A 19,220-nucleotide genomic window follows, 5' to 3' on the forward strand; every position below is an offset into this window, starting at 1 on the left:
ATCCAGAACATTAAACTTACCATTTGTAAATGGCAGTTTTGCATGGTTGCATCCCTGAGAGAATACAGTTCCTTGTAGTTCTTCAGGTTAATTTTTTCTCTCCTTCCCAGACCTTCCAAGACCCTCATCCCAGACTCCATATGTCTCCAGATAATCCAATTCCTTCTAATTGCAATATCTACAGCTTTTTCATCTGGATTTACTGGTTCGACTCCCTCCAGCTCCACTCTCGTTCTTTGGAAGAGCTCTATTAAGCCAGGAAGCTCGGAGGAAAAACACAGGCCCGGTAGAAGCTTGGCCTCTAAGTCTTTGATAGCTTCTGTGACATAATACTCCCAAGAGACTAAAGTTTCCACAGTGCGGTGAATCTTCTGATTCTCTGACTCAAGCTCAGATGGGTCCAGCTCCTGAGCAATGGCCGCCAATTGGTCTGCTGCTTCTTGACACTGTGTCTTCACCAAAGGAAGTTCAACTAAGAGTGTTTGGCACAGTCTGACTCTCTCCCCCACACTGATTCTTTTATCTGTGGCACGCTCAATTTTCTCTTCTGCAATTTCCCTGGATTCCTCCATTTGTCTCCTCATGTGCAGATATTTGTCTTGCTCAATCGCATTGATACCAAGAGCTTTGCACTGGTCTTGCAGTTCCCCAATGGTGCACAGCAGGGAGCTTCGTCTGGCCTCCTGGCAGTGCTGCAGCTCTTGTACTTGACACTGATGCTCCATTAGCATGTGCTTCACATGTGCAATAGTTGAAAGGGTTTCCTGTGTTAAAGGGAACTTTTGCTGCGCCAAATCAGAGGAAATCTCCTTCAAGCTGGCCCGGATGGTCGATAACTCCTCATCTGAAGTGGTTCGCTCATGAATCAGCTCTTCTAATTCCCAGCTGGCTGCTCTCTTTTGAGCTAACAACCCATCTAATTCTGTCCAAAGGCCTGACAGTCTGTTGACAAGGTAGCGGCTCTCTCCTGGACTCGACCTTACAGTTATTTCCCTGCAACCGTCTGTCATTGCTTCCACCTGTTTCAGTTGTCTCTCTATCTCTACTGTGGCTAATTTGTGACTTTTCAGCTCACTCTTTAGCTTTCTGATGTCAGCCTTTGAAACATTGTCCACGTGGGTGCAGGGGTCTCTTTCGGCATGTGTTTCTGCTAGCCAGGCATCCATTTTAGCAAGCTGGCACAACAGTTTCTCCCTCTCCTGCAGACTTGTTTTCATGGTGTCAAGAACATGATGCACGGCGTCAGCAATAGCTTCATACAGGTCTTCTATTGACTTCAATACGTGGTCACTTTCCTCCTTTTCCACATCAGAGGCTCCCTCTTTCATCTGCTCAACTTGTACTTGCATCTTTGATCTTCTAAACCAAATATCAGTCTGGAATTTCTTCATCTCACCAATCTGAACACGAACCTCCTCTGGGAAAAGAGCTATCTTTTCCCCTGTAGAGATGTGGTTTTCTGCCTGCTTGGCCCATATGATCAGGTCTTGTAGTTGGTTGTTGTTCATGACTGAAGAAATGCCACCACAGCTGTATGTGGAAGTGTCGAGCTTGCTCTTGGTGACATCCAGCAAGGACCTAAGTTCCTGAAGGCTACATTTGAGCTCATCCTTTTCTTTCTGACCCAAAGAGAACTGGACAAGAGCATCTGACTGGGACTGTAAGTGCAGATAGAGCTGGTTGTACATTTTAAGGTCTGTGGTTAGACAAACAAATTCAAAAGTGCTTTTGTTGTCATGGCTTTGAAAGTTGGATTTCTCAAGACCATCAAGGTTGGCTTTTAACTGTTTGGCCTCTTTTATTAGAAGAGCAGATTGGGAAGTGGAGCTTGAGGCGTGCTGTAGAGCTCTTTTGATGCTTCCTTCTAAAAGCCTCCATTGCTCCTGGACATCTCCAAGCTGGGCAAGAAGAGCGCCTGAGCTCTCGGCGTCGCTCAAGTGGACCGACAAATGGCTACTTAACTGGAGATGCTCTTCCATCATGTCTTTTTTCTGGACCATGGTTTGCAGCAGAGTGTGGAGTTTGTCAGCTTGAAGGGAACTGCTTCCTAAAGCACTTCTGAAAAAAAAAAAAAAAAAAACACAGTAGAAGAATATGAGCGTATTGTGTATGAGGTAAACAAAGATGTTAATGAGAGCAAAAGCTCACTTTTGAAATCAAAGGATTACTCACAAGCTCATCTTGTCTTTCTCAGCGGCTACAACCTCCAAGAAAGCTCTGGTGAGCTTCATCTGTTTGTGATACTCTTTGACCTGATCCAGCTGTGTGGCTTTGATCTGCACTGTGGCAGAGGCATCCAGCAGTGCAGCGCTCCACTGCCCTTCAACTCTCTTCAGGGCATCCGGGGAACAAATCCTGGCACCACTCGTGCTTTTCATAGTAGCCACTTGCTCCTGCACACAGCGCCTGTAGTCCTACATTAGAGAGAACAGACATCAGATTAAAGATAGTACAAAGTATATTTTTATGATGAAGTGAATGGAGTAAACAGAAATGCATACCTGTGCCTCCTGCAGTTGTTTGGCCATAGCGGTGACATCGAGTTGTGCCGGTTGGTAACGACATGCCAGAACTTTTTGGACAGTTCGTACTAATCGAATCTCTGGTTCACCAGGAGAGGACTTCAGGTACCAATTCAAATCAATGTGTGGTGTCCGCTATGATAACAAACACAATTAAAACAGTGGATATACTATTCATGACACAAAAACCAATTAAGACACTGTGTTAAGACAATTCTACTGGCTAATTATTCCCCTCAAATGCATTAAAACTAAAGTAGCGAGCCTGTTGAAATGAAAGTAGTAGAGTAGAAAGTACAGATATTTGTTTTAAAATGAAGGGAGTATGGAAAAGTCAGAAAAATAAATACTCAAGTAAAGTACAGATACCTGGAAATTCAGTACAGTAACAAAGTATTTGTACTTTGTTACAGACTAGGAACTGTTTTGTTATTTTTGCTTGAAAAGTGATTTAAATGATTAACTGATGACAAAAGTTGCAACCATTTCTTTCCAACTTGCTGCTACTTATTTTTCCAAGGTTATAAATGTCTACATGAGGACATTTCTTTCCAAAATGAAACAATATCACACTTCAAAAAAAGAGTCAAAATATGTGCAAGTCAGTATTAGTCGTACTGTATACTGAGAGTAATTAGACCCACTAAAGACCCTGCAGGAAATCATGAAATCTCAAAGGCTCATCCTGTGGTCCTTCCTGTCAGCAGCATCATGGGAATATACACAAGCATCAATCACAACAGCGCTCCTCTTATCTGGCCACTGTTTAATGAAATTAGAATAGACTTCTGGCTCTTTTTAGCTACTTGAAGCTATGCTGTCTAAAATCATACAAATGCTTAAATGATGAAACTCATGATGAAACTTCCAACCTTGTGATTAAAAGGACCACCTGCTCTACTCCCTGAACCACAGCCACCGCCTGAAAAACTAACATTCTGACTTAAATTCCCACAATCACTTGAGAATGTACACTTTTGTACTCAGTGTATATTATATTGCAAATCAATGTATATTCACCCACAGCAATATGTTTTGCAACAACTCAAGTCTCTGAGAAAGGAAGTTGTTTTTAAAAAATCAAAACCAGTTGATACTCACGTTTATTATGTTACTTCTTTCCACCAAGCTCTGGATCTCAGACCACACATCCTGCATGGTGGACTTGAGTTCGTAGTACTCTGGTGATCCACCTGTCGCCTCGGCAGACCTCAGATCAGCCGCCAAACCCGGCGCTGTCCTCTCGGGCTCCATGCTTTCTTGGATCTGATGCTACATACACAGAAGACAGGCGTCGGTCCACAGATAATAACAGAGCTTCCTGTTCTTTTCCCGCTCCACAGTTGTGAATATTACGAGGCGAGTCAGTACACTTAACACAAGAATGTGCTTGGGTAGGGAGCAGTCTGCCCTGAGGGAGATGGACTCTGTCTAATTATTTATAAAGTTCTTCCTCCCTTGTTTCCCTAAAGAATAGAGTGATCTGTTGTAACTTGGTTAGACAGGACAAACACCAAAACACGACATGAGCTGCTCGGTTAATCCAAACATGGGAGGTGCCTTGTGAAATATTTTGGTCATGACCAACATGTGTCTTGGAGCAGGGTGCAGGGAGAGCGGCTATTTGAAAAGATTTGAAAACCAATATCTCTCAGGGTTTTCATATGTCACGTGAAATAATAATAATGAATTAAGATAACACTCACAAAATGTCCAGAATACCTAACTTTCACTGAACCCTGTCTGTCATGCAGGAAAGACAGGAAAGAGGAACGGCATGCAAATGTCAATGGAGACCGTTTTTGATAAGTGCAATTCAGGAAAGTAAGGACTGTGCATTTAGCTGGGGCACCTGGACCTCCTGCCAGCAGGGATGACGAACCTTTACACACCTTTTAAATCCCCTCAACAAGTCCAATAAAATATGCTCTAATGATTTTAAAAGTTGGAGAGCAGAAGAAGAAGAAGAAAGCTGTTATATATAATATGACATCTACCTGTCTCTGCGTCACCACTGTGTCCTTCGGCGATGCCAGAACTTTCTGTGCACATTCTTCAAATGGCAGCGTCGCTTTGTCACGTCTTTTTGGCACTTGTGCATGTTTGTACTCAGGACATTCAGGGTCACCCTCGTCCGATGTGTTTTCTCCCTCCGCCTTCTCCAACTGTCCTGTAGATGCGCTCTGTGCAGAGTCAGCAACACACCGCTGTATATCATCACCAGCAGGTATTTGTGTTGCAATTAAGGCATTCCCCTCCACAGTGGACAAGAGTGACTTCATTGTTTGCCTTCCAGTGTGGCAGAAATCTGTCATCTCTTCCTGTTTTACATCCTGAAATGTTGTTTCTGCTGCGTATGCACCGGCGAGCTGACATGCAGCAACAGTGCCACATGATTTGGAGGAATTCAACATGTCTTCATACATTAATTCATGGGTTTCTGGCTTTTCTTTGCAAGATAAATCGCCGCTTGTAGGCTTAAGCTCCTCCAATTCAGTTAATGCACAGCTCTTTGAATAACTGATCTTCAAGCCTGTTTCATCTAAATCAGGACTTGATAATGTCAAGAGTCCAGATTTCTTCTCAGGAACACTAAAAGTGGCTCCACCATTGTCCTCTAGCTGGAAATCCATGTCTAACACTTTATCTGGGCTCACACTGATATCCTCACGGCATTTCTCTATTTCTTGAGCACCAGGAACTGTTTTAAGTGTCTCGGATTGTGCTGCTTTCACGTCTGGACCAACATTTTTCTGCATGTCCTGTGGCTCCAGGTCCAACATGATTGAAAACACTTTCTTTGGGGTTGCACTGATGTCTCGTTGAGCAGCGGTAACTGCCTTAAATGTCCCCGATTGCGCTGCCGGATGTTCAGACACAGTTTCAGGGGTAGAAAGGGAACAATCGCCAGGCTTTGTTGCTTGGGATGTAACCAGGGTTGTAACACAATGTGCTGAATTCCTTTCTTTGGTATTGTCTGTGCTTACAGCCAGTTTTGAGGCTTGAGTTGAGGTGGCGTCTCCCTGCAATGATTCAGTGTTCTCTTGCCAAGCAATGAAACTAGGAAGCGGTTCCCACACTAAGGTGTTATCTCCAGAAAGTGTCCTTTGACCACCGCGTAAAGGGTTGCTAACAGTGATCAATGTGCCTGTATCGTCTTTTGGCACAAAATGAGTCTTCACATTAATCTTTGGTGGAGTTGATGTTGACTTTTGTGACTTGAATACATCTGAGATTTCTGCAGCTGAGAACTGATTAGGGAGATCTTCTATGGTTGTTTCCAAAGTGTCTTTGATTTTCACTTTGTTGTCACTCTGATCGCTTTCAGAGATTTCCTCGCCGCTCGTCGCCGAAGGAGAAGCTGGAGGAGACGAGGCTGTAGTTTCATCAGGTGAAGCTAAATGTGGTGCATCACTTTCACTTCTGAAAGTTTCTTCAACAACTCTACGACTATCTGGCATGTCCAACTCCACGTCGCCATGAGCATGACTGATTCGTGAGTCCTGTTAAATCGAACACAATTAAAATAACTACAGAATCCTTTCTTATTATATTGGATTGTACAATTATGAAACTCACCAGGCATTCAGATAAGGTTTCGAGTGCATGGGTGCTTTCATTGAGAGCATCTAAAGCACATTTCTCCAGTTTCTTTGTCCCATTTGTTCCCAGAGAGTTTAGAAGAACATCTCGTTCTGTGAGCACTGCACGAAGACCTTGTTGAAGCCACAAACCCTCGTCCAGAGCTGCCTATGAGAGCACAGATATACAGTTTAAACTCCCCAAAACACACCTTTTCACAGATAATCTATATCAGTACAATGACTGTATATTAACAAAGACCATCACTGGAAAGAATTGGAGTGAGGCTCTCAGCTTTTGGCAGCGGCAGCTGGAAAAACTGATGAGTCACAACACGTTGATTATCTTTAGTAAGGCTGAAGAACAAACCTCCTCCCAGTGAGAGCGATCTATCATGTTTACCATGTCCCAGACAGAAGGTTCTATTTAAGAATGGAAGATGGACCGGTGGCATTTTAAGAAAAGCTAAAAGATGTCAAATTTCTGCCGGGGAGAAAGAAAGAAAAAAATCACAGGCTTTTGTCCAAAGTCAGACACAGCGAATGGTAATGGTCTTGGTATTAACACAAAGTGCAGGCCCAGATGAGATTTGATGACTAGTTTTATTTTTTCCATTCGACCACTTAAACTTCGGCGTCATGGCAACATGATTAAATTGAGAGTACTTGTACAGTTAAAGTTATTTGGGTATTATTCAAGTCAGCCTTCTCCTTTAAATTAAATTGAATGAATGAGATTCAATTCTTGATGACATTTTATTTGTGGATTTTTCATTAAATCTATTGCAAATAATATCATTACTGTGTAGAATGTTACTATTCTGGGTTGTAAATAATAATTACACTCCTGGGTGTGTTTTACCTGGCTGGGTGATGGTGGTTCAGCTTGTACTGCTTGGCTCCAATGCTGCAGCTGGGTGATGATCTGCCTCGCCCTTTCAGCGGTGTTCTCGCCACACGTTTGCTTCTTGTGAAGAAAAATGGACGTGAGGCTAAAGTGAGAATAAGAGAGACAGAGAGAATTCATTTTTTTCTATCAATTTAACATTAGCTCAATAATCCCGCCACAAGCCGAGAAACCTTTGATTGTGGAATTTATTGAATGTGGAAAGGGATTGAAAACCTGTCAAGTTCTCTAGCAACGGCCTCCACAGACAGAGTGACATCTTCTGGAAGCATGTCTGGTGTGATGCTCGACTCTCCAGTCTCCTGCAGGTCGTGTACTCTTGCAGCCAGCTCTGTCAGCTTCATATCACAGTCCTGAGAGAGAGATGAACGCTCCTTTGATGCTTCTATCTGCCCCCATGAACTTATATATAGCAACATGATCTTTTCACAGTACCTGTATTGTGCACCACTGCTGTTTGAGTTGGCTGACATCAGGTAACTCTTCACAGATGCCACACAGATTGTCCGTCAGGTCTTTCAGAGCCGTTTGCACACAGGTGACCTCTCCCTTCACTCGCTCAACTCTCTGCTTGTTGTTTTCTGTGACCAGTGCCAGATTTTCTCTGATGCTACTGTCTAGTGCCCTCTTGTGGATTTGGAGGTTGCCGACTTGCTGGGAGAGACTGTCCTGGGCTTCAGCTGTGCAGCTGGCTGTGATGGAGTCCTTGAGTATAACGATTTGTAAAATCTCTTTTTCTATGTCCGTTACTTCTTGTAGCAAAGCCTAAAAAGCGGAGGGAGCAAGAGATAACAAATACATAAAAAGAGAGATCAAAAATATACAACAAAGGTGGCTTATTGTTGGGCTTTTTTCATGGTTTTAATGTAGAAGGGATGTGAACTAAAAAAAAGTAACAGAATCATCGGGTCAGTTTACTGATGGACCTCACCTCCAGAGCTGGTACATCAGCTGAGCTTTCTTTCTGGGCTTGACAGGCTGACATCCTTTCCTGCAGGGATGTCAATTTATGGCGGCAGTCCTGCATTGACTGGCCAAAGTGTTGGTCGTTACACACACCTTCCTCGAGGCGGGAACACACACCCTGTGGACATGCACACCAAGCCAGAGTCAGATAGCCTTTATATCATTTCACAGACTAATTGTGATTGTGTGAAGCCGGCAGCATCTGCATCGGTTGACAAACCCAAGTACCTGTTCATTTTCCAAATGTCTTCATTTCAATTTAGTTTGAAGTGGCTGAAGTTTGCATTCCTACTATTGTCACTGTCTGCGGCAGAAGTTGGAGCTTATTCACTTCACTTCATTCATTGCTTTAAGACAACTTTTTCACCTATTAATCTAAATTATTTTTAGTGATTATTTTACTGTTTATTCATTAATTTTAGGTTTAAATTAGGCCATTACTTTTGGCTATTGATGTTAATATGCTAAATAGCTTTAATGCTTTTGGAAACAAGCATGTCAAATCATTTTCAACACAACCAAAACATATTAGGGAAATAATTTGCCTGTAATATGAGCATGAGGCCCTTTCGAACACCCAAATGCAGGCAGTGGCTGGGGTTCAAGCACCCCTGTACTAAATCACGATTATCATTGAACATGAACAGTTTCACCTTTAGCACATCCATCAGTGATGACCAGCAGGTCTCGAGCTGAGCCAAGGAGGAATCTTTCCAGGTGGCGTCGCTGGTTCCTTCAGCCAGCTCCCTCCTCTGTTCAGCCAGGCTGCTGAGAGTTAATCGCAAGGATCCAGCCTCATCCTGCAGTTGATGAGCAAGAAGGCAGACGTGTCTGCGCTCTGAGGAGCCGGGCCACGGGAATAAAGTGGGGAGCTGAGCAGTTTGTTGCTGCAACTCATCCACTCTGCGGCTGGCCTGCTGTGTTCGGGCCAGGTAAGAGGAGGTAAGGTCCGGATAAACACTGACGCTCCTAGAGATACAAAGAGAGTAGAGCAGGTATGAAGGTTGAGCCAGAGAAATCAAAGTGTATTTCAGTCATAAATGGTGTACTTTCTAGGATGAGTTGTTGGCTTGTTGTAGTGTAAGAAAAGCAAGGTGAAGGTTTAGGGAAGTGGTATAATGACACTCATAGTGATGAAGAGCAGATCCGGGATTGAGAGAGCAGGTAGCGATGGCTTGAAGAGTATAGAGACATCCGGCCTTCCAGACAATCTCAAACTGTGTGTCCTGTGACAGTGTCTGGTGTTCCCTCTCTCAAAGGTACAGAAGCTAGATTTATTAGAAAGCGGCTATGAGCCCCACACTGCCTCAGCAGAATAAGGATATATTTTGGAGCTGCAAAACGGAAGGCAGGGAATGATAATGTAAGAGGCGAGAGACATAACGGTACAGAGTATAAATGTAACAGTCTCAGGCAGCCATAGGGATTTTTTTTTTAAGGCAGATACAACATGGGCGTGGGGGGGTTTGGACAGATTATACCACAGCCTATTTTACATGGAACAAAGCATGAGCGGCTGGCAGGAGGAAAGTGGTGGAAGAAGAATTTCAGAGGCAAGAGGAGGCTGCTAGATGTACAAGAGCAGTCTCTCAGGCAAAGCAGGACCAGTGGATGAGTTGAGAAAGTGTAGAAAAGAAGAAACTGTTCTGGAGGGAAGTGTAGGGCTAGAACGCATGATGTGCTTCCATTCCCTCAAAATCTTAGTAAATGCATAGGTAAGGACTCAACAAGTACATCCTCACTTCAGCACAAGCCATCAGAGTGTATAACAAGCCTGTGTCTGAGTTTATGTGGCTCCACTCACCTGTTATAAGACTGGAGTGACTGGAGAAGGTCCCTCCACTGCTCCTCTGTTTCCTCAATGCTTCCCTGAATGTCCCGTTTCAGGCCGTCTCCATCACACAGCCTTTGGCTCAGACGATATCCAGTAACTCTGAGCCCTTTGAGGCGAGCCTCGCCCTCTGCCGTCGCACTCGCCACAGCCTGAAATATATTTTTAAAACTTTTAGGTATTTAACAATTTACACTGCAATTGCACCGATCTGCCACTGGAGAACAGAAGAGCGTGTTGTTGTTGCTGGTTGACTTTTCTTTTATCTGTGCAATAACAAATGGACACGCCTTATTGAAGAAGAAGTAGAAACAAATGTAGCTGGAAAGAAACAACAGTTCTGTGTGGATACAATACAAACACTGCCATTTTAAAACATGAGAACACAGTAAAAATGCTTGTTATTTAAAATACTATAATGTCATAATGATTTTATAACAATAGTATATTATAATATATATTACGTAAAGGGAGCAGCTCAGTTAGAGTGGGTAAGGTTTTCTTACTTGATCACAGTGAAGTCTTTGCTCTACGGGACTCTGAGTGCCAAGGTTTTCACCAAGAGTTCGTCTCAGATCTCCAACCCAGGACTGAATGGACTTTACAAGAGTTTGAAACACCTCGACTTCCCTGCTAAAAGAGCTTTCCTCGTCTGTGGAGCCGTGCAGTACATTGGTTTGAAATGTGCGGTAACGTTCCAGCAGCTTGCTGCTCTCCTGCACCACAGCAGACTGCTTTAGTGTGCTGCTTTGTAACGACGACACAAGCTGACCCAGAGCTTCTGTTCTTGCACTGCAAGGGAAACAAACATGGGCAACATTGATTTATTGTTTCAAATGAATCTATAATATTCAAGCCTTTTGTGTGACACGTAGTTAAGGATGAGTCAGTCGTCTGTAGGGAATAACAGGCTATACAACCTCCATCATTCCTGAGTCATCAAAATCACAACGCCAAACTCCTGCAGGCTGTTCAAGAGTACTGGATTACATTTTAGTCGCTACTTTCTACGACTTTCTGGGTTTAACCGATCATATTTGTATTCAAATTATACTTTTATTTTTGTATCTAACTAAAAAAAATCGAACTAAAATTAAATATAATTAAATATTTAATTAAAATATTATTTTATAGTCAGTATATTTAATCATAATTAATTAAATATACTGACTATGAAGACCCCCTGATAACATAAATACAAAACCTTTGCACAAGATTTTGTTATTTCCACACAGCTGGGCAGCATACATCTGAAATCAGAAAACAGTTTACCTTTGTTGAAAGGCTTCCTCTTTCAGGGGACTGAGATCCTCCTCCTTCGCTGCTTTTTCCTCAATGCCTTGCAACCATTGTTCCAAATGCGCACCCTCCCTTTGTAGCCTACAACACACACACACACACACACACACACACACACACACACACACACACACACACACACACACACACACACACACACACACATGTGCAGTATGCCCATTAGACTGTAGATTAAAGTCATAATTAGAAAAAGACATAGACGAGCCACACCATTGCACTGATTGACATGTTCCTTTATTACAAAGAACATGAGTCAAGCCCTCAAACACTGTCCTTCTGTGGAATGTGTGTATGCATGCTACACGGTTGAGAAGAGGCATTAATCAGCCCTTTTGCACACATTACATGACAGTTGAATTGAAACGGGATGGACTTGAACTCGTTACCTGTCGTGAGCCTGGATATTCCTCACAGTCTGTTCCTCCACCTCAGAGAAGAGCTGGTGGGCATTTCTGACTTTATCCTGCAGCCGAGTCCCATCGTCAGACAGACTTTGTAGGCTGACTGGACCCACGATTGAGGCCATAACATGCACATCCTCCAACAGACTCTCTGCCTGCTCCTCCTGCATCTGGAGCTCAAAGAGTAGATTCTGTAGAGAGGCACGAGTCACTGTTAGCGATTAGCATTTTAAAGCTTCAGCTATCAATGTCAAAACTTAATCTTATTTCACCTTAAGTTTAGTAAGGACTGTTGCAGCATCTGTAGCACTGAGAGTGAGGAGGGAGTCCTGAATCCTCTGGAGGGAGCTGAAGCATTCACCCATCCTGGCAGTAATTTGTCCCTTAGCAGCCACCATCTGCATGTAAACGTCCTCAGCTTCGGAAACAAGCTCCTTCAGCTGCTCTATCTTCTTCCTCGTCTGAGTCTCCACAACCTAGACCGAAACAAATCAAGAAACCAATCTGATCAGCTGTATCTGTCAGCAACATATCAGCCTGAAACACAAGAGCGACATGCCGTACCTGCAGCTCCAGAGGGGGCTCTGTGCTCTCGAGCAGCGCCTGAACCTCAGTGACTTTATGGTGGAAACGCTCCATATTCTCCTCTTGGGTCACAATCTCATTCTGGAGACATGTAGAGAGAGCTGATCATTGTTCAACTGTAAGAATCTAGTTAACATTACCGTTCCAGGAGTCCTGACAGGTCCTGTGTAAACCAGTGTATTACAGAAAGAAACAGGAAGACAGTTTTACCTGCAAGGCCCTGATGTCTTCGTCCGTCTGGAAGGCCGGACTCTCAGCAAATACTGCTATTTTATTGGCGGTCCAGTTCTCCACCTCTGCTCCCAGCTGGATGATGCCATCCCACAGCGTCAAGCCACGGTGCAGGTTTTCAAGGTGGAAATCTGTTCTTTCTGATATCTGCAACGATTTGAGTTGCAATGAATGCTAGCACTCATCTTACAACACATAATCCAACTCAGCATTAAACCTTTGAAATTCGATATTGGCAATGATATACAATGCTTTAGTTTACATATGGGAGCAGCAACACGTGAAACAAAAGGGTAGACACAACATTCACAAAAAGGCAAGAAAAAAACAACAAAGCATATTTTAATTAATTAAAATATGTTAAACTTACACAAGAAATAATAAGAGAAAAGGTTTAAAGTTTTGTAAAAAGAAAAGTTGCAAACTTAAAAGTTCCTCACATCCAGCCAGCGGTCCATGAGAGCATCTGCTTCGTCCTCAAATGGGATGATGGTGCATTCTGGGATCTGACGCAGATGAGTGTGAAGCTGCCTGCAGACGCTGCGGACCTCCTCTATGCCGTCGCCGAGACCATTCAGCTCTACTTTTGTTTTCTCTACCTGAGAAACCACACAGACAAACGCAACATATAAAACACACTCAGCCAACAAATGAGAAACCAGAGCCGATGATTGACCAGGGACACATTAATGAAATGATTGCACAACAACCTAAACCTACAAAGCAGATGTCTTGCTTCATCACCTCAATTAAAGCGCGTGCTATACCTTTGCGTGCAGTCTCTGCAGGTTGTCTTTGCCCATGTAGGAGGCTTGTTCCTTGATGGTGCTTTCTGCCCTCTGCAGTGTCCCATTAAGCTCCCCGCGGATGCTCTGAAACCTCTTCAGGAGCTCTGTGAGGGTGTAACACTGCTCCAGCCTGTATATGTGATCCAGAATACAGCACACACATGCACCAAACTCAGCAAAACACTATCATTTGACATAGAAGTAAACAGCAAACTGCTCCCTTTACCGTTCAGTTACAGCTTTTGTCGCCTCCTCGTAGACGTCCTCCACCTCGCTGGTGTAGCTCACATCGGGGTTTCCTGATTGTGAGGATCTATCTTGTAAGTGCTGCAGCTCAGCGAGTTGGACAGCAAGACGACTTTCCAGCTCTGTCAATGCACGTGTCCTGCAGGAGATGAAACAATCACGAGTTTACACAGTGGACAGGGGGATTACATGTTATTATTGTTTTAGCATACAAGTCAGTCAATGTTTGCACCATTAAATAACATACGATTCAATTGGAATAAAAAACAATCTTAAATTCTAAGCATCATTTAGCTGCAACAAGTAGATACAGAAATATATTTGCATGTATGTGATATTATGTATAATAACAGCTGTGTAGAGACATTTAAGAGAGAAATCATGATTCATAGGTATAATATAATGGGCTGAAGTCTAACAAACAATAGAAATTATTAGATTTTTTTGACCCATATGAGTGTGTACCTGTGCTGCAGAGCAGGCAGGGTGGGCTCCTGTAACCTCAGCTGCTCAGCTGCTCCCCTTATCTCTCTCAGAACGCTTAACAAGGCAATTCTCTGGACGAAACGCTCCTTCTCGGTTCCCTTTTTCTTAACCTGGTTAGCTGTTCGTCTTTGGTCCTCGGCTTTTAAGACACCCCCTTCAGACTGTTTTGTTTGAGCCTTGTGCTCTTCCCCCTTTTGTGTTTTTGTATGATCGTCTCCTTCCAGCCTACTCCTTTTGGCCTCGGACCCCGTCGCCTCTTCGATGGGGTGATCCTGCTTCTCTGCTTCCCCCTGCTGTGTTGAATCGTCCCCAGTGATTGTCTGACGTATCTCCATAAGATTCCCCTCCTGGATTTGCTCCCCTCCGTCTGGAAATAACTCATCTTCCCTTTGTCTGGCTCTCATCAGCTCTTGCTCTACGTCCACGGCTTGCTGGGACAGTGATGTCACCACCTCCTGGCATGACACTGTTGCACCATCCATGGTCAGAGTCATCCCCACTCCTTTCAAAATGCTGTCCACGCTATCAGATTCTACTACAGCAGTCTGCAGCCTCTGCTGCATCGCTGCATGCCAAGAGTTCGCCTCCTGCTCCCAGTCTGCCTCATTTTGCAGCCTGTTGCGGTCCTGGTTTGCCAGCCGGGTCAGAATCTCAGCCTTGACTTCCCTCACTGTAGCCAGGAAGCGATCCAGAGCCTGGGCAGCTGATTGAACATTCTCCAGCCGCTGTCTGATCTGCTCAAGATGACTGACACTGTTGTGGAGAGCCTGGCAGAGGGATGAAGGGGATGTGGCTTCCGGCCCTCGTCTTTCCTCTTCAGCGCCTTGTTCTGATAGCTTTCTCATTTCAGACCGCAGTCTGTCATCCATGTCCTGCGTAAGGCAAGAGATTGATGATTGTGTTTGCATATTTCACAGCGTTAATTATTTGAAGAACGCTTAGATGTACCTTTAAATCAGACACAAGTCTGGGATCGGCCAAGTTGAAGGAGGAGATGTCCACGGGGTCTCTGATGATCCCGTCCAGCTGTTCTGTGATCAGTGCCATCGGGTCAGCAGTATTCTGTAGGGATGTCAGCCTGACAGAAACCAAAGTAAAGAATAAGTTGGTATTATTTATAGTACTAAAGCGTGGTTATTAGTTAACTCCATCAGCTGATAAACAACTATGAAATGGACTTTTCCAAGGTCAACATTGATGACAAGTGCTTAAAGAAAATAAAGGGTTTAGTATGTATGTTTCCATGGCAACTGGGCAAACTCTCCTGCTGCTGATGACGATGCTGTGACGAAAACTCCCAACCACCTACACAATGGACCTTAAGGTGAGATGCTTTAAAGGTCAAGAATGTTTGAAAAAAAGTTTGAAACTAATTTTATATCTCAGTTACAGTCCTTGTGAAATTATATTCTGCAGTGATGTTTTTACAAAAGAAAACTTAAATAAAATGGACAAATAAAAAAATGAAATATATCTGGTAAACATGGTCGATGGCAGACCATTTAAGAGGATGCTACTGATCCAAATGACTTCCTAAGCTAAAGATACGATAGATTCCAATTTTGGATTATGTCCTTTTGCTCTACTCTGTCAGGACTAACTATACACAGTTCTTCAAACAACAGACATAAGAACTAAGATATGAACCCTTACCTTTCCAGCACTTCCTGTCCGGAGGAGGGCTCTTCCTGTGAGGGGGCAGCTGTCTCTGGGATGACGGTCCACTCTGCCTCCTGCTTGGTCTCCACAGTGTTGCTGCTGACAACCGCCTAAGAGGTGGGAAAGTCTCTTGGTAACAGTTGAAGAGATGGCGGCGGCGAGCGAGCCTATCCAATTACTGCGGATTAATGCCCTGCAGCTGGTGCTGTGACTTGTACAGGTCAGTCACAGCCAATGAAACTGCTGGGTTTTTTTCTGACAAGGGAGACTTAAATAAAGTCCACTTTAAATGCAATGTATTAAGTAAATAAGATTAATTTAGGATAAGTAACATATGCAACATACAATGTATGTATATCTAACTACATAGCATTATTTTATAGTCATAGCATTTTACTTCGTGTTAACGTTTTGCTGGAATGGTTTCAGCAAAAATCCGTCTCATATCAAACTCAAATATCAAAAGTGCACAGCCAAAAAAATTAGAAGCAAAATTTAGACTTATTGTTGCAAGACTCTGTATTTTAGGGACCAAAAAAACCTAAAGAAAAAATGTATAGGCTCATTCAAAAATTATCCCTCTCAATCATTTCACTTATGATCCCTATAATTGTGTGGTGGTCTGTATTTGGATCTTTTCTTTGGTGTCTCTGCAATCCGGTGCTAAATTGTACGTACGCATCCAAGAGGAAGTTGCAAAAATGGCAGACACAGCACCGAAAAAAATCCAAATATAAAGGAAACACCAAGCGGACAAAACAAGGGTGACTCTGGGGTTGAGCAGGGGGAAGAAAGGCCAACTTTGAAGGTTGTGTTTACAAATCAAACAAATCTGCCTTTTCTTTTTTGTCTTCTTTAGCATCAGCGTTCCATTCCAGTATTTCAATGTATAGAAACACGGATGTCTAGGATTTTAAATAGTAGACTGCATCCATGTTATGACTATGAGCCTTCTTTCTGTGATGTAAAGTATACGTGTCATGTGTTGTATTTGTCTGGTTGCAACAGAGAGGATAAAAGTATGGCACATTATAAAATTAATTCATACATAATATTCACATAGAAATGTGTTTTATATCTAAAGAAAAGGGGACTGAAACAACCTCCGTCCTGATCACACACTACAAAAAGATATTTACTGCATGATTTTAAGGTTTTCAAAAACAAAACGTAAGTTCTTGAATCTTTCAAAACTGCTGATAGTTGTTTCTGGGAGCCCACAAAGCTGGTCAAGAAAAACAATACCTGTATATGAGCTTGGGTTTGCTGGTTGCTCCCTGTGATGTGCAGTAGACGAGCTGTCAGTGGCTGCTCTTTGGCCAGAAGGGAGGGCTTCAGCCTTTTCCCCGACCTCTCTGTTGCTGGGACACCCTGGGATCGCAGTTGGAGGGCATCACCATAGAGCTGCACTGAAGCAATACGGCACACAGGTGGGAGGTCTTGTTGTGGGCGATCCATGCTTTGTTCCTGTGGGAGAATGTTGCTCCGCTGTGCGTCGGCGGACACACCAGTCTCTCTCAGCGGGGCGTTTCCCCGGAGCGGCCGTCCCCTGCTGAGTAATTAAAAGGTTTATCAGGGGGAGGTCGGGGCCAGTCAGTTAGAACCACTCAGTCCTACTGGATCTCATTAAGACTAATAGACTTGAAGGATTACAGGGTGACGATTGTTAATAAATATGCTGTCTGCTTCAATTAAACGATGCAGTTTAACCTAAATTCAATTCACAATTTACGATACAATAAACTTGATGTTTGTAAAGCCACAGTTTTCTGTCAATCAAAATGAAATGTTAAGCCCCTTTTCTGACAAATATTTGTTCAAATTGAATTGGGCTTACATTTGAAATAGTAGCATGTCTAAAATAGTTTATGAGAGCAAATTCAAGGACATTTAATTGATTACAAGGCTCCGTTTGAAAAAAAAAAAAGCATTCAAACTTGCCTTGAGTTATTATGACATCTGTCAAAATATGATCTTTTTAAGTGGAGAAATGTTAAAATTATACATTTTAAAACCAGTTTTATCAACACAAATATCCATCATATAGTTTTCAAATAGACACTTTTCAGGGTCAGATTTTCAATAACATTATTTGGTAATAAGAGCACAAATCTAAATGAGTCCAGTGCTGAAGGTATAACCTCTGCATGACCTTTGCTTCAGAGCAGAGCAGACGTGCGACAAAACATGTTGTCCCTCTCAAATGTGGTCATGTCTACACCTCATGATGTACATCCTTGGCATTAGCTTACCAGTCAGATGACAGCAATGTGTCACTGGGTGGTGTTTCCTGTGCTTCATCTGATCCCCTCACTTGGTCCGCTGCTATGCAGGAGGATTGCCCCGGTGTAAGTGTTTCACACAGATCTTGGAGTGATTCAACTGATGCAGCTCCGTCCATGATGGCCTGGAAGGAGGGATGTGAACTTCTAAGAAACTAAAATCATGAAGGCCTAACTTTCTGATCTTTGCCCCATATCATATAGTTTGCCACACCGCACATTCAGATGTTAATGCCATGTTATGGAGTTATGACGAATACCTGTTGCTGCAGCAAAGAGTCATGTTCAGTCTGGTCAGTGGCTTCGTGCAGAGCGTTAGTTTGCATTTCACATTGGACAACAGAAAGTGACTGCTTTCCTTCTCTGATCTTAGACCACAAGATGGGAACAAAGGTGGCAATTTCTCTGCACACATCCTGGGTTTGACACAAACAAGCACAAACTTGCATTTTTAATGGAAATGTGTAGGGGAATTGTAAGTGGTAGCAGGTCATCATGTTATATCATAGCTGTTAATGTTAACACAAACATTCTTATGAATGTGTGCTACTGTGTTACAAGATGAACAAAAAAGTAAGATGTAAGTAAAACAGTTAACGCTACTGTGAGGAACTTTTACTCGTTATGAAACAGTCTGAATTTATGACAGATGCCTCTATATGATCTAAATGAGACCGTTAACCAGAAGATGGGCTATAGTTATTCTAAATGCTGGTCATCTGCCATCGGATTGGATTCTACGTGAATCAGAGGAAATCACGCAGGTTCACAAGAAACCCCTTCAGATTAGACTCCAGTGGGGCCTCCAGCAGCAACCGTGGACTGATTGTCAAACCCTGCTGCAGTAAAATAACAGGTTTTCTAAAGGGAATCTGGTGCTCGGAAGAACTACCACTGTTTTACTAAGGGAAGGCCAAAATCAACACAAAACAAAAGCTCCTCATAGTAGCTTAAATTAAACCTAACTACTAACTTAATTATTTTTAAGAAATAGATTGACACTTCGCGAAAATATGTGGCTTTCTTGCTGAGAGTTTTCTGTGTAAAGTTTCCGTCATACCTCCCACTGCTTTCTGACCGAGTCAGAGAGGAGCATCAAGTCCTGGTATTGGGGCCCCGTGCAAAAGGCCCCAAAGCCCTCCACAGCACCCAGGAACTCATCAAAGATAGCGGGCTGCAGAATCTTTAAAGCTCTCTGCAGAGAAATATACAAAGCTGGGCAAACATGCACAAACAAAACTAGCAGCTATGCAAAGCAGAACACCACAGACCTAAAGATTGTATCTTAACTCTGATATTTAATTTGGAGTTTCCAAGGTCCGGATGTTGCAGCATGAAAAGCATCGCTCTGTTTCAGGCTTTTTGATAAGCAACAAGTCAGTAGAAAGCTGGTTTCACAGTCACTTTAAAATATC

The 19,220-nt window shown here is 43.1% G+C and overlaps 1 protein-coding gene across 6 annotated transcripts in view; it reads right to left on the bottom strand.

The window, feature by feature from the left end:
* The window catches only part of syne2a (spectrin repeat containing, nuclear envelope 2a), a 69,998-nt gene that overhangs the window by 40,449 nt on the left and 10,329 nt on the right, over positions 1–19,220 (bottom strand). For all 6 annotated transcript variants that reach the window (XM_084031287.1, XM_084031283.1, XM_084031285.1 and 3 more), the window contains exons 23-50: positions 18,866–19,000; positions 18,066–18,221; positions 17,776–17,930; positions 16,769–17,075; positions 15,518–15,633; positions 14,813–14,942; positions 13,844–14,736; positions 13,359–13,517; positions 13,112–13,262; positions 12,785–12,943; positions 12,324–12,491; positions 12,093–12,194; positions 11,801–12,004; positions 11,514–11,719; positions 11,080–11,187; positions 10,314–10,599; positions 9,781–9,959; positions 8,630–8,945; positions 7,942–8,094; positions 7,446–7,775; positions 7,227–7,363; positions 6,966–7,095; positions 6,102–6,272; positions 4,520–6,025; positions 3,624–3,794; positions 2,502–2,657; positions 2,173–2,414; positions 21–2,058 (exon numbers count right to left, since the gene is read on the bottom strand). In XM_084031287.1, the coding sequence (XP_083887413.1) occupies positions 21–2,058; positions 2,173–2,414; positions 2,502–2,657; positions 3,624–3,794; positions 4,520–6,025; positions 6,102–6,272; positions 6,966–7,095; positions 7,227–7,363; positions 7,446–7,775; positions 7,942–8,094; positions 8,630–8,945; positions 9,781–9,959; positions 10,314–10,599; positions 11,080–11,187; positions 11,514–11,719; positions 11,801–12,004; positions 12,093–12,194; positions 12,324–12,491; positions 12,785–12,943; positions 13,112–13,262; positions 13,359–13,517; positions 13,844–14,736; positions 14,813–14,942; positions 15,518–15,633; positions 16,769–17,075; positions 17,776–17,930; positions 18,066–18,221; positions 18,866–19,000 (8,964 nt within the window). The remainder of the gene's footprint in view (positions 1–20; positions 2,059–2,172; positions 2,415–2,501; positions 2,658–3,623; positions 3,795–4,519; positions 6,026–6,101; positions 6,273–6,965; positions 7,096–7,226; positions 7,364–7,445; positions 7,776–7,941; positions 8,095–8,629; positions 8,946–9,780; positions 9,960–10,313; positions 10,600–11,079; positions 11,188–11,513; positions 11,720–11,800; positions 12,005–12,092; positions 12,195–12,323; positions 12,492–12,784; positions 12,944–13,111; positions 13,263–13,358; positions 13,518–13,843; positions 14,737–14,812; positions 14,943–15,517; positions 15,634–16,768; positions 17,076–17,775; positions 17,931–18,065; positions 18,222–18,865; positions 19,001–19,220) is intronic.

This window comes from Eutrigla gurnardus (genome assembly GCF_963514095.1).
Source record: "Eutrigla gurnardus genome assembly, chromosome: 16".
NCBI lineage: Eukaryota > Metazoa > Chordata > Actinopteri > Perciformes > Triglidae > Eutrigla > Eutrigla gurnardus.